Genomic DNA, 15,588 nt, shown 5'->3' with positions numbered 1-15,588 from the left:
GAGTAAAAACTATGCCAATTTTTGACTGTGTGGGGGGTTGGTGCTCCTAATCCCTGTGTTGTTAAAGGGTCAACTATATCTGAAAATTGCTAGAGAGTGGATGGATGTAAAGTGTTCTCACTAAACAAATTGTAACTATGTGAGGTAGCACATATATTAAGTAGCTAGATTTGGTCATTCCACAATGTTTATGTACTTCAAAACATCATATTGTACATGGTAAACACATATAGTTTTATCTGTCAGTCAGTTTTAAAAATAAAAAATATTCCAACTAGAAACTCTCTTCTACAGTTTTTAGAAATTACAACTTGGAGGCTTTGAGGAGCTGATTCGAAGTCTCCTGTTTCAGGCTTTCATATCCAAACCATAGATTTTTAGAAGTAACATCTGTGGCCGGGCGCGGTGGCTCAAGTCTGTAATCCCAGCACTTTGGGAGGCCGAAACGGGTGGATCACGAGGTCAGGAGATCGAGACCATCCTGGCTAACACGGTGAAACCCCGTCTCCACTAAAAAATACAAAAAACTAGCCGGGCGAGGTGGCGGGTGCCTGTAGTCCCAGCTACTCGGGAGGCTGAGGCAGGAGAAAGGCGTGAACCCGGAGGCGGAGCTTGCAGTGAGCTGAGATCCGGCCACTGCACTCCAGCCTGGGCCACAGAGCAAGACTCCGTCTCAAAAAAAAAAAAAAAAAAAAAAAAAAAAGTAACATCTGTTAATTATTAATAAATAGTTTGAGTCTTTATTAATTCATGAATAACTTGACCATTTTCTCTCTCCTTTTGCCTAGATAATCCCAGGTCATGGCTGGGCGCAGTAGCTCACGCCTGTATTCCCAGCACTTTTGGGAGGCCGAGGCAGGCAGATCACTTGATTTCAGCTTGGGCAACATGGCGAAACCATGTCTCTATTAAAAATACAAAATAGCTGGACATGGTAGCGCGTGCCTGTAGTCCCAGCTACCTGGGAGGCTGAGGCGGGAGGATCGCTTGAGCCTGGGAGGTTGAGGCTTCTGTGAGCGATGATTGCTCCAGTGATCACACCATTGCACTCCAGCCTGGGTGACAGAGTGAGACCCTGTCTCCGAAAAAAAAAAAAATTAAGTAGCAGTTACGAGACCAAAAGTTATTTTCCTTTTTTTTCTCTATAAAATTGCCCACTTGGAACAAATCTAGTTATAACTTATTTCAGTGTCATTAAGAAAGTTGATGAATACCTCATATTACTCAGAGGTTAGTAGCTGTGCATTTATTAATAGTTTTATTTGTAAGTATTTTGTTTCACTCTGTTGCAGACTGTTTTATGCTAAAATTAGCTAAAGCCAAATTACTGTTTCTTAAAACACATATTTTTTACCCTTTTTTTTTAAAAAAAAATATTAGGTACTTCTTGCAAAGGATATGCATTAGCACATCCTCAAGAAGGGGAAGAAAAGAAGCAAACTTCTGGTACATCAAATACCAGAGGATCAAGACGGAAACCTGCAATGACAACTCCTACAAGGAGGTCTACACGTAACACAAGAGCCGAAACAGCCAGTCAGTCTCAGAGATCCCCAATATCAAACAATTCTGGGTGTGATACCCCAGGTAACAGTAATCCATCTTTAAGTGTTCCCTCTTCAGCTGAGTCAGAAAAGCAAACAAGACAGGCTCCAAAACGGAAGTCTGTAAGAAGAGGAAGAAAACCACCTTTACTGAAAAAGAAACTTCGGAGCTCTGTAGCTGCCCCTGAAAAATCATCTTCCAATGATTCAGTAGATGAAGAAACAGCAGAATCTGACACATCACCTGTGTTAGAAAAAGAGCACCAATCAGATGTAGACAGTACTAACATTTGTATTGTGCAGACACATGTAGAAAACCAGTCTGCTGATTGCTTGAAAAATTGCAATGAGCAAATAGAAGAAAGTAAGAAGCATACTGCAAATCATGATACAGAGGAAAGAGTAGAATCTTCATCTTCTGAGTCTTGTGCTCAGGATCCTCCTATGCTAGTTGGTGAGGAAGGGGAAGTTAAAAAACTTGAGAATACAGGTTTAGAGGCTAAAGTTTTGTGTTCGGAAAGTGAGACTTCTAAAAATACTTTTGAAAAAGGAGGTGATCCATTGGAAAAGCAAGACCCGATATCTGGACTTTCAGAATCAGAGGTAAAGGCAGATATATGTACAGTTCATCTTCCAAATGATTTCCCTACATGTTTAACATCTGAAAGCAAAGTGCACCAACCTGTATCTAGTCCCCTAAGTGAGTTATCTGAGAATGTCGAGTCAGTGGTTAATGAAGAAAAAATGACAAAGAGTTCCATAGTAGAAGTTACTGAACATAAAGATTCTACACTAAAAACAGAGGAGCTTATAGAGAGCCCCAAGTTAAAATCTTCTGAGGGTGAAATTATACAAACGGTGGACAGACAATCTATTGAGAGCCCAGATGTTCAATTGCTTGGGCATGTTGAAACTGAAGATGTAGAAATAATTGCAACATGTGATACTTTTGGGAATGAAGATTTCAATAATGTTCAAGACTCTGAAAATAATTTATTAAAAAATAATCTTATGAACACCAAATTGGAAAAATCTTTAGAAGAAAAGAATGAATCGCTGACCGAACATCCTAGATCTACGGAGTTGCCTAAAACACACATTGAACAGATTCAGAAGCATTTTAGTGAGGACAACAATGAAATGATACCTATGGAGTGTGATTCATTTTGCAGTGACCAAAATGAATGTGAAGTTGAACCATCTATAAATGCTGATCTTAAGCAAATGAATGAAAATTCTGTGACACACAGTTCCGAAAATAATATGCCGTCTTCTGATCTTGCAGATGAAAAGGTTGAAACTGTTTCTCAACCATCTGAGAGCCCAAAAGATACCATAGATAAAGCCAGAAAGCCTCGTACTCGAAGATCTAGATTTCATTCTCCATCTACAACTTGGTCTCCCAACAAAGACACTCCACAAGAAAAGAAGCGGCCCCAGTCTCCATCTCCCAGAAGAGAAACTGGGAAAGAAAGCAGGAAGTCTCAATCACCATCTCCTAAGAATGAGGCAGCCAGAGGCCGGAAAAAATCCCGTTCTCAGTCCCCAAAAAAAGATACTGCAAGAGAAAGGAGACAGTCTCAGTCTCGGTCTCCAAAAAGGGATACTACTAGGGAAAGCAGAAGATCTGAATCACTGTCACCAAGAAGAGAAACTTCTAGAGAGAACAAAAGATCTCAGCCAAGAGTGAAAGATTCCTCCCCAGGAGAAAAATCCAGGTCCCAGAGCAGAGAACGAGAAAGTGATAGAGATGGGCAGAGGAGAGAGAGAGAGAGGAGAACCAGAAAGTGGTCTAGGTCCAGATCTCATTCTAGGTCCCCCTCAAGATGTAGAGCAAAAAGTAAGAGTTCATCGTTTGGTAGAATTGACAGAGATAGTTACTCTCCCCGGTGGAAGGGAAGATGGGCAAATGATGGTTGGAGATGTCCACGAGGAAATGATCGGTACAGAAAGAATGACCCAGAGAAACAAAATGAAAATACAAGAAAAGAAAAAAATGACATCCATCTAGATGCTGATGATCCAAATTCTGCTGACAAACATAGAAATGACTGTCCCAGTTGGATAACAGAAAAAATAAACTCTGGGCCTGATCCAAGAACCAGAAATCCAGAAAAGTTGAAAGAGTCTCACTGGGAAGAAAATAGAAATGAAAATTCAGGAAATTCTTGGAATAAAAACTTTGGTTCTGGTTGGGTATCTAACCGTGGTAGAGGCAGAGGCAACCGTGGCAGAGGCACTTACAGAAGTAGTTTTGCCTATAAAGATCAGAATGAAAATAGGTGGCAAAATCGAAAACCACTGTCAGGGAATTCAAACAGTTCAGGGAGTGAATCTTTCAAGTTTGTGGAACAGCAATCCTATAAGCGGAAAAGTGAGCAGGAGTTCTCATTTGATACACCAGCAGATAGATCTGGATGGACATCTGCATCTAGCTGGGCTGTGAGAAAGACTTTGCCAGCAGATGTACAAAACTACTACTCGCGACGAGGCAGAAATTCTACAGGTCCACAGTCTGGATGGATGAAACAAGAGGAGGAAACATCTGGACAGGGTAATGTATTCTTGTTGATTTATTGATACTGTTTTATTTGAAGAATTATAAATTTAATATGTTATTTGTATGAGTTGAAATGATCCTTATTTGTAGTTTTTATAACAAGCTGAACCCTAGTTGTTTATAGGTCACTTTGCATTATATAGATGTATATACACGCACATTTATCTACAGAAGTATATTATTAACGCTACCTCTGCTCCAGACCTTGCCAAAGACTTAAATATTTTCAGCACTGTTTGCTACAATAGAAGAGTTTGGGATATTCCTGTGCAGGATTTAACTTCTAATTTGTTGATTTCAGATATGTATACTTTTAATTTTTTTGATAATTGTTCTCATACAAATAAAATAAGCCATTGTTTTAATAGTAAAAATTTATAGTTCCTTTTTTCTTCTTGTTAAGAACATTGCAAGAAAAAGGCTGTTGAAGATATAAAAATTGAATAATCTTATAATTTAGTAACTAAATTTTATGTGATTTTTTTTTTAACTAGTCAGTTTCTTGATTGTTGATGTATGTTTTGCATGAACTTACTCTTAAAACATATTTTCAGGTGAATGTTTGTTTTGTTTTTCGAGGTGGAGTTTCTTTTTTTTTGCCCAGGCTAGAGTGCAATGGCATGATCTCTGCTCACTGCAGCCTCTACCTCCTGGGCTCAAGCGATTCTCCAGTCTCCCGAATAGCTGGGATTACAGGCGCCCACCACCACACCTGGCTAATTTTTGTAATTTTTTAGTAGAGATGGGGTTTCACCATGTTGGCCAGGCTGCTCTCGAACTCCTGACCTCAGGTGATCCACCCACCTCAGCCTCCCAAAGTGCTGGGATATTACAAGCTTGCACCACCGCGCCTGGCCAAATGTTTTCTTTCAGTTAGAAAATCAGTTCACATTATTTAGAAATGATAGGATTAAATTAAGCAATTGGAGATTGGTACTGTTATACTGAGCCTATTAATTGCTATTTAATTTTACTGTAACCAGTGGTTGTTTCTCTGTCTATAGAGATTTATAACATGATTTTTTTCACAAGCTTTTTTTCTTTTGATAGATTCTAGCCTAAAAGACCAAACAAACCAGCAAGTTGATGGTTCTCAGCTACCTATAAATATGATGCAACCACAAATGAATGTAATGCAGCAACAAATGAATGCACAACACCAGCCTATGAATATCTTCCCATATCCAGTGGGTGTTCATACTCCTTTGATGAACATCCAACGCAATCCATTTAACGTTCATCCTCAGCTACCCTTGCATCTCCACACAGGAGTGCCCCTCATGCAGGTAGCCGCTCCTACCGGTGTATCTCAGGGACTACCACCACCACCACCCCCTCCCCCACCATCCCAACAAGTCAACTACATTACTTCACAACCAGATGGAAAGCAATTGCAGGTATGTTTTTAGCAACTCAAGTTTAATCAATATAGCCATTGTAAACATTTAGCTGTTCAGGACAGATGTTCAAAAAAAGGCATCCTGGCATTCAAAAACAATTTGTTTATTTGATTTTAGTTGTGGTAAACCTTCATAGTCCCTCTTTCGCTGTCCTTCTCAAAACCCCCCAACTCCCAAATTAGAAAATTAATTAAATACTTATTACCAAATCCAAGCTACATACATGCTGTTACTTATATCTGAACAGGATTTTTTTTTTTCATATTAAGTAAACCAAATTATAAACCAAATTAGAATCAAGTGGTAGGCGCTTTACATTTTTCTGCTGTTTTGCATTGTTTATGGGGGGTGTATGGGGCGGTGGGAACTAGTGATTAAGTACTATGATGAAGTTTTTATTGTCTTGTTCAGACAAACACTAGATAAGGCTGTTCATTATCCATTACCATCTGTGTTTCATTTTCATGAATTTATCATGCTGAAAAGAAAGGAGAAGTGCCTTTGTGAGACATAGAAAATTTGAATAATTTGCAAACATTGTGTTGCTTATAATTTTATGACTGCCTTCAAAAAATTTTAGAATCCTAGGCGGGCACGGTGGCTGACACCTGTTATCCCAGCACGTTGGGAGGCCAAGGCAGGTGGATCAGTTGAAGTCAGGAGTTCGTGACCAGCTTGGCCAACATGGTGAAACCCCATCTCTACCAAAAATACAAAAATTAGGCTAGGCACGGTGGCTCACGCCTGTAATCCCAGCACTTTGGGAGGCCAAGGTGGACGGATCACGAGGTCAGGATCAGCCTGGCCAACATGGTGAAACCCTGCCTCTACTAAAAATACAAAAATTAGCTGGGTGTGGTGGCGGGCACCTGTAATCCCAGCTACTCAGGAGGCTGAGACTGGAGAATTGCTTGAACTCAGGAGCGGAGGGTGCAGTGAGCCGAGATTGTGCCACTGCACTCCAGCCTGGGTGACAGAGCAAGACTCTGTCTTAAAAATATATATATATACAAAAATTAGCCAGGCGGGGTGATGCATGCCTGTAATCCCAGCTACTTGGAGGCTGAGGCTTGAGAATCACTTGAACCAGTAGTCGGAGATTGCATTGAGCCAAGATTGTGCCACTGAACTCTAGCGTGGGAGAGAGTGAGACTTCGTCTCAAAATAAATAAATAAATAAAATAAATAAATAGGCCGGGCGCGGTGGCTCAAGCCTGTAATCCCAGCACTTTGGGAGGCAGAGACGGGTGGATCACGAGGTCAGGAGATCGAGACCATCCTGGCTAACACGGTGAAACCCCGTCTCTACTAAAAAATACAAAAAAAAACTAGCCGGGCGAGGTGGCGGGTGCCTGTAGTCCCAGCTACTCGGGAGGCTGAGGCAGGAGAATGGCGTGAACCCGGGAGGCGGAGCTTGCAGTGAGCCGAGATCTGGCCACTGCACTCCAGCCTGGGCGACAGAGCAAGACTCCGTCTCAAAAAATAAATAAATAAATAAATAAATAAATAAATAAATAAAAGTAGAATCCTGACAGTACGATAGAGTTGAAAGAATAGGGAAATTGGATTTTAGTATTTTGTATCTTAATCTTTTTCTCCTATCAACTTACTATAAGCCATTTGATTTTACTGCCTTATTTTTTCCAATCTTTAAAGTGGGGGCATTTATTTTCATTAATATTCCTGAAGATCCTTGCAGGAAAGATACAGTTCTTTAAAAGCTCTTCTCCTCCTTGTTTTTAGTGTTGCTGTCAATGTTATAATACATATGTATAATTTAAAACTCATCTTGACATATCTAAATAAGGCCCTGTTTAAGAGTGTTAATCATTTTTCTTTAAAGGGCCCTTTAGATATAATTACCTGAAATACACATTTTTCTTTAGTACTAAGGTTGGTTTGCTTTGTGTTTTTTAATGTTATTTCTAATACATCACTAAAAGACTTCTATTGAGTACAAGTAATTCATTAACTGATGATAACTCTTTAACACAGGGTATTCCTAGTTCTTCTCATGTAAGTAATAACATGAGTACACCAGTTTTGCCTGCTCCAACAGCAGCCCCAGGAAATACGGGAACGGTTCAGGGACCAAGTTCTGGTAATACTTCGTCATCAAGTCACAGCAAAGCCTCTAATGCTGCTGTAAAATTGGCAGAAAGCAAAGTAAGTGTTACAGTGGAAGCCAGCGCAGATAGCTCGAAGACAGACAAGGCAAGTTCAAGGTTGAGAGCAACCTCCATAATTCTGTATATGATAAAGGTGAAAAATATCAGCTTTTTATTGTATGAGTGGTGAAGGGAATTTCTTATTGGCAGTCTAAATGCCAGTATTATTTGAAGGATTCTCTCTAGATGAGTTGATGTCCAGTACATTACTGGTAATACTTTATAATTGTTTTTAGAAATATTTGATATGTTTTAGTAAATAAACTGTTTTGTATTTGTCACGTTAATAGTTGGAGAGTCTCTTATTGTAAATGTGAAGTATTTTCAGTTTCTTGTTTGAAATTTCGTGAGAGCATATGACTGGTAAATAATAAATTATACATTTTCTTCTCATCAGAAATTGCAAATTCAAGAAAAAGCAGCACAAGAGGTAAAATTGGCCATTAAACCATTTTACCAAAATAAAGATATCACCAAGGAAGAATATAAAGAAATTGTACGGAAAGCAGTAGATAAAGTAAGTTACGCCTTTAGTGGAGTATGTGCACATTGTTTTGAACCACCTCTGTTTTAATAAATGAATGCTGAAGTTTAATTAAAATAATAAAAGCTAGCTCCTACTAATTCCTGTCTACTTTTTTGCCTTTTGACTAGTTTGTATGAGATAATGAAACATGAAAATAAGTCTGGTTATCTCTTTGGGGTTGTTTTTCACAAAGCTTTCTATTTTGGCTTTAATCCCTTTAAGCATGAAAAAAGTTTACCCCCCACCCCTTTTTTCTTAGGTTTGTCATAGTAAGAGTGGAGAAGTAAATTCTACTAAAGTGGCAAATCTGGTTAAAGCCTATGTAGACAAATACAAATATTCACGGAAGGGGAGCCAAAAGAAAACTCTGGAAGAACCTGTGTCTACTGAAAAAAACATAGGCTGAAATGGGGAACGCTGTCAAAGACATTATCAGGATATCTGCAAAGTGCAATTTCAACATGTACCATTAACTGAAAATCATACATAACTGTGATTGAAATTTGGTTTTGATAAAATTATTTTTTTAACATAGGATATGATGTTTTGTTCTAAATAAATATAGGTCTGCACTGCAACTTCTGTATCCTTCCTTCCCCTCCAACCTCCCCCACAAAATTCAAGGGAAAGTAAAGGGTTGAAAGGAATGTGCATCTTTACTAGGACTGTGTTATAGTGTCGATACTGAAAGATGTATAGCTTTTTGATTAGAGCAATGGAGTGCATAAATTAGAAACTTCTAAATGCACTGGTTTTCAAAGAGATATATATATAAAATGCATTTATTCTGTCAGGTTAAAATATAAAGTATGATCTTTATGATTGATTTTTTTCCCTCTAATTATAGAAAGTTAAATAATGTATTACCATGAAAAATGTTTCTAATATTAAATAGAACATATCAGTTGCAGAGTTCCTAATGTGTATTTTTAAAGCACATAGCTGAATAAATTGCCTAGATAGAAAAAAATTATCACATGAGTAAAATTTAGTGTTGAAAACATTGAGACACTCTTCACCTATTGTGTGACCAAATAAAGGTTATGCTGCTTGTTTTTCTTTTGTGCCTTTTTTTTACCCCGAATTGAGATAAGCAGTTTGACTTACTAGATTACAACTTTGGCAGTTCAAAGTCTTTGTTGAAGACTTTGAGGAAAAAGATTTGGAAAAATTGTTGACTTTCGGCTGGGCATGATGGCTCACGCCTATAATCCCAGCATTTTGGGAGGCTGAGGCGGGTGGATCACCTGAGGTTAGATCATCGAGACCAGCCTGGCTAACATGGTGAAACCCCGTCTCTACTAAAAATACAAAAATTAGCCAGGCGTGTTAGTGTATGCCTGTAATCCCAGCTATTCGGGAGGCTGAGGCTGGAGAATCAGTTGAACCCAGGAGGCAGAAGTTGCAGTGAGCTGAGACCGTGCCATTGCACTTCAGCCTGGGCAAAAGGAGCAAATCTCCGTCTCAAAAAAAAAAAAAAAAAAGTGTTGACTTTGTAGAAATTATGTTCTTTCATAGTATCTTCTTCTACCCATTGCAGATGATAAATTATTTGTGCCAATTTGAGAATTGCTGTTAAGCTGTTATTCTCCCTTCCTTGGGACTAAGAATTACAAGACTCATGGCACTAGCATAAAGTCGTTGTTTAATCACTGATGAAATTATTTTCACACTTGTTACAATGAATGCAGTGTTAATCTGGTGATCAGGTGGTAGCCATTAGCCATGTTGCAGAATTCTAAAATTCTAGCCAATGAAACCTGTGTTTTAGAAATGCAGGGGAACATTGAATAATGGAGTCTTGGTTAGCCTTTCAGGGACTAGGGATTTGTTTTTTTGTTTTGTTTTGTTGTTTGTTTGTTTTCCTCTTTTTAGTACTAGAATATCTCAGTTTTTATAAAAGGTAAGTTTAAAATGTTTATCGTGCCATTATTTTAACTAGCATCTTGAAAGAACAATGGGTTTTCTCCATGATAAACTCTGATTCCAGTAAGAATTTTCAGTACATACCAAGTACCTGGAAAGTTCTTCAGATAAGTTAATGGATCCAAGGAGATACATGCCTCCGTGAGATAAACTGACCCTTTTACTAGCTAAACTAGCCAGAGCAATACTCTGTAGAACTGTGCTTTTCTAAAGTAAGGATTATCTGTTTCTCAATTTTACGTGCATAATACTTTTCCTGGTGCTAGCTTTGATAGGCAAAATATTTTGAAATGTTGGCCCCATAATGAATGTGCTAGTTCATAAGCTTTGTTAAGTTATGAGTGTAGTCATAAAAATATTTCCAAGCAGTTTTTGACCTTCATTCTACATTTCTGGGCATTTGTAATATGGTATTCTACTGGTATATATTTTTAAAGTTTGCATTTAGATTATGATAAAGAAATTTCAAGCGTATTTCTTCTAATAAAGTATTAAGACAGTGTTTCAGAATATCAAGGCACACCTCCTTAGTTGTTTTAGGTTAGAACTCTACAAACAATTTTGTGAATATTCAAAGTATTTTGAGTTAAGGCTAGTTCATACTTTGAAATTTTTGCAGCAAATTGCTGTGTCTAAGTTGATTAATCACACAATACATACTTTTCCTGCATTTTCTTTCAGTGACATTTGAGAATTGGGTGACATTTTAAAATGTGCTTTATACCATTTAGCTTTTGCAAACAAGTTCTATAGTTTTGGAGAAAAAGTGGTGTGGTCAAGAGTTGAAGTCTCATATATCTTTAGTAGCACTCCCATGAATTATTTCCATGACAATAACAAGTGTGTGTTCCATATCTGATTGGGGCACTGGTTAGACTGCATTAATAGCTAATGAAGAGTATTATTTGATTGGAATTCAAACTTAAAATTTTGAAATGTTTAAGAATGTATTAGAAAATGCATGCTTTATGTTGAAAAAATACATTGCTTTAACATTCCTCATTCTTTAAGAAATTTATGTTAATTTTGCATGGGCACAAACTTAATCAGAAACATTTTATGGAGTTACATTTCGTTTTGTTATTTATCAAGGTTCAGTATTGACTTGATCTTTGAAACCTTGGTCCCTTTCATTTACTAGTCACATTGACCGATGTTTTATAGAAATGCCTAGAATTTTGAGACTAATAGTAGTTATCCATTAACATTCTAAAAGTTTTGTGCTTTTTTAAAATTTGTTTTGGTAATTACCACATTTTTTTCTCTTACCTTCCTTTAAATGGCCACAGTGTATACTGCTTGAATGTTCCATCCAAAAGATGTAGCTTCAGAAGCACAGTGATTGCCCCAGGGTCCATGAGATATTGTTTTTATTATGAAGTTGGAGTGCTGTCTACTGAAATTATACTCTTAAATAAATATGTATGTAGTGTGTAATATTTTCTAATAAATTCTTTTGATAAACTAATGTCTTTAACATTTTATTATTAAGTTTCCAGGGGAATGGTGACTTCTTGATTATAATTCCTTACAAATGTGTTGAAGTGTTACTTGGATTTGTACCAAAGTCATTCGCATCATGGTTACATAATACCTAAGCTCTAAAGCAAGCTTAGAGTTAGCTATAAGCATATATTTTAATGGCATTTCCCCTAATTACATAATTATTGTAAGAAATTAGAAAAACTTTAGTAAATGTGTAAAAAACACTGAAAAAGGAGAAAAATCACCTGTAATCCTACCAAAGGTAACAACTAATGCCAAACTGCACATAATTATGTTGTAACCTTTCATTTTCACTTAATGATGTACTGAGAATTTTCCATTTTAATAAAAATTACAGCTTATTATTTTGTCAATAAAAAATGATAGGGGCCGGGCGCGGTGGCTCAAGCCTGTAATCCCAGCACTTTGGGAGGCCGAGACGGGCGGATCATGAGGTCAGGAGATCGAGACCATCCTGGCTAACACAGTGAAACCCCGTCTCTACTAAAAAATACAAAAAACTAGCCGGGCGAGGTGGCGGGCGCCTGTAGTCCCAGCTACTCGGGAGGCTGAGGCAGGAGAATGGCGTGAACCGGGGAGGCGGAACTTGCAGTGAGCTGAGATCCGGCCACTGCACTCCAGCCTGGGCGACAGAGCGAGACTCCGTCTCAAAAAAAAAAAAAAAAAAGATACATACTGGCTGTATAGTGTTTTTTTTGTTTTTTGTTTTTGTTTTTTTTTTTGTTTTTTTTTTTTTTTGAGATGGAGTATCGCTCTGTTGCCCAGGCTTGAATGCAGTGGCACCATCTCAGCTCACTGCACCCTCCACCTTCTGGGTTCAAGCAATTCTCCTGCCTCAGCCTCTTGAGTAGCTGGGATTACAGGCACCTGCCACTATACCTGGCTAATTTTTGTACTTTTAGTAGAGATGGGGTTTCACTATGTTGGTCTTGAATTCCTGACCTCAAGTGATCTGCCTGCTCAGCCTCCCAAAGTGCTTGAATTACAGGCGTGAGCCACTGCACCTGGCCCAAATGGCTGTATAGTAGCTCTAACATGACTGTACCATTAAAACAATCCTCCACTGTTGAATGTTAAGTTGCCTTTTTTTTTTTTTTTGAGACGGTGGTTCACTCTTGTCACCCAGACTGGAGTGCAGTGGTGCGATCTCAGCTCACTGCAACCGCTGCCTCCCAGGTTCAAGTGAGTCTGCTGCCTCAGCCTCTTGAGTAGCTGGGATTACAGGTGCCTGCCACCACGCCTGGCTAATTTTGGTATTTTTAGTAGAGACAGGGTTTCACCATGTTGGCCAGGCCAGTCTTGAACTCCTAACCTCAGGTGATCTGCCCACCTCAGCCTCCCAGAGAGCTGGGATTATAGGCGTGAGCCACTGTGTCTGGCCTAAGTTGCTTTTATGAATATAAATTAGTAAAATATAAATAAGACATATAAACAATCTCTACCAATTTCAGATTTTCTTGGGCTTGATTCTACCAATAGAATATCTGATTTTATAAAATTTTTTAAATGTGATTATACACACATGATGCATGCTTTCTAAAACTGAATTACATATACTGTGAAACTTCATTTTCTTAAGCTGATTTTTCAACCACTACAAAGATTTGTTTGTATATATTTCCAAACTCTTTAATGCATTTACAAAAATTTTTTTAACTTGGTGGCAGAGTGGTTCCCACCTGTAATCCCAGCACTTTGGGAGGCCAAGCCAGGGGGACTGCTTGAGCTCAGGAGTTGGAAACAGTCTGGGTAACATAGCAAGACCCCGTCTCTACAAAAAATCAAAAAGTTGCCCAGACGAGGTGGTGTATACCTGTGGTCTCAAGATACTTGGGAGGCTGAAGTGGGAGAATTGCTTGAGCCCAGGAGGCAGAGGTTGCAGTGAGCCAAAATTGTGCCACTGCACTCCAGCCTGGGTGTTAGAGCGAGATACTGTCTCAAAAACAATGTTTTGTAAGGTTCCAGGAAAGCAGGTTGCTCAGATCGTTTTTCCCAGCATATGAATTATATTTTGTAAATTGTTCTGCATCTCTAGTTCCCTTAATAAACTGAAGATATAAAGTCAGTATGTATGAATGTGCCATGTTCTTTATAATGGCTACATCATGTTCCTCTCTTGCTGGTCATTTAAGTTATGTGCAGGTTTTGGCTATTAGAAAGAACGCTTTAATGAACACCCTTTGTGACTTAGCACTGAACAATTTTTTTTTTTAGCCAAGAGTCTCACTTTGTTGCCCTTGCAAGAGTGCAGTGGCACAATCACTGCTCACTGCAGCCTCAACCTCCCAGGCTCAAGCAGTCCTCCCCCCTCAGCCTCCTGAGTAGCTGGGACTACAGGTGTGCACCACCACGCCTGGCTAACTTTTGTATTTTTTGTAGAGATGGGGTTTTGCTGTGTTGCCCAGGCTGGTCTCAAACTCCTGGATTCAAGCAATCCACCTGCCTCAGCCTCCCAAAGTGCTGGGATTACAGGCATAAGTCACTGCACATGGCCTGTTCATAGGTCTTCCAGAATGTTCAGTTCATCAAACGATGCACACCTACTGTGTATAAGGAATTCTTAGATTCTTCATGTCAGGTTTCGAATAGTACAGTAAATATTACCATATTAAGCTTCTAGTATGTGCTAGGCATCTGTCAAATATTTCATATGTATTAACACATTTCATTTATAAAACCAATTCTAGTAATTTGACAAAAAAATTGAGATGCATAAAGGATTAACTGAGTTATCTAGTTGCACAGCTACTTAGTGGAGCCAAGATTCACATCCAAGTCCATGCTAGACGTGGGGATGTTACATTGAGTTCACATATATAAACTTATACGTTCAAATAGTAACACAGGAATGATAGCTGATATAGAGAAGTGAAAACAGCATGGGGAAAGTGAGAGGAAGGGACATATATCATATGTCTTAATTAGGTCCACTCATTTTTGACTTTTTTTTTTTTTTTTTGGAGACAGTCTCGGTTTGTTGCCCAGGCTGGAGTGCAGTGGCGTGATCTTGGCTCACTGCAGTCTCAACCTCCTGGACTCAAGTGATTGTTACACCTCAGCCTTCCAAGTAGCTGGGACTACAGGCATGGGCCACTCCGCCCGGCTAATTTTTTTAGTTTTGTGGAGACGGGATCTTGCTTTGGTGCCCTGGCTGGTCTCAAACTCCTGAGCTCAAGCAATTGTCCTGCCTTGGCCTCCCAAAGTGCTGGGATTATAGGCATGAGCCATGGTGCCTGGCCTCATTTTTGACTTCTTAATAGCACTCCCATATTTCCTGTTTTGGAGATATTTAACCATGAAGCCATCTTTAGTGCATTCTTTGCTTTTCTTGCCCTGTTTTCATTTTCTCAAACAGTTTCCTGTGCATTGATTCCTCCTTTACAATAAACTCCAGCTTGTTTCCAGCCATCATGTTACCTTTGACTTCTTTGAATAGTTTTAACTCTTAAATTCTGTTTCATCTTAGACACTATAGACTAATCATCCAATAGTACAATTTTGGCCAAATTATTCCACATCATTTCTTCAACAGATGGTGCCAGCCTGTGTGTGTTACACAGTAGAGAAGAGGGAGCAAAACAATATCATCATGGAACCATATACTTGGTGGGGAAAACAGGTACATGTATAACTGATGAGGGTGCAAATAGGACAACCAGATGCTCCAAGAATCTGATGGGTTTATAAAGTCTAAGATTGGTCAGGGAGGACCCCTGGGGTGGGAAGGGCGTTGACACTTCAGCTAAGAGCCAGATGGTAGCTAGGGAGGGAGAGGATGAACTGGCAGAGGGAATGGGGCAAGAGTGGGTCTTGCCAGAGAGCATGGCATCCCTAAGCCTGGAATGGCTGGAACAAAGATTGAGAGTTTTTCGGCAACATATTTTGTTAGGGAAAGCTTTTAAACTGGAGGTGTTTGACATGATCAGATTTACTTTTTGAAATGAGTGCTCAAAATGTT

The 15,588-nt window shown here is 38.9% G+C and overlaps 1 protein-coding gene across 3 annotated transcripts in view; it reads left to right on the top strand.

Moving 5' to 3' along the window:
* The window catches only part of SCAF11 (SR-related CTD associated factor 11), an 83,505-nt gene extending 71,913 nt beyond the window's left edge, over positions 1-11,592 (top strand). For 2 of the 3 annotated variants that reach the window (XM_008002960.3, XM_037997234.2), the window contains exons 11-15: positions 1,381-4,098; positions 5,155-5,501; positions 7,500-7,718; positions 8,070-8,189; positions 8,458-11,592. In XM_008002960.3, the coding sequence (XP_008001151.3) occupies positions 1,381-4,098; positions 5,155-5,501; positions 7,500-7,718; positions 8,070-8,189; positions 8,458-8,604 (3,551 nt within the window). In that variant the 3' untranslated portion in view covers positions 8,605-11,592. The remainder of the gene's footprint in view (positions 1-1,380; positions 4,099-5,154; positions 5,502-7,499; positions 7,719-8,069; positions 8,190-8,457) is intronic. The other variant, XM_008002961.3, reaches the window with a different exon arrangement.
* The last annotated feature ends 3,996 nt before the right edge of the window (positions 11,593-15,588 follow it).

This window comes from Chlorocebus sabaeus, chromosome 11, assembly GCF_047675955.1.
Source record: "Chlorocebus sabaeus isolate Y175 chromosome 11, mChlSab1.0.hap1, whole genome shotgun sequence".
Classification (NCBI taxonomy): Eukaryota; Metazoa; Chordata; class Mammalia; order Primates; family Cercopithecidae; genus Chlorocebus; species Chlorocebus sabaeus.
This window is presented reverse-complemented; position numbering and strand designations above follow the sequence as displayed.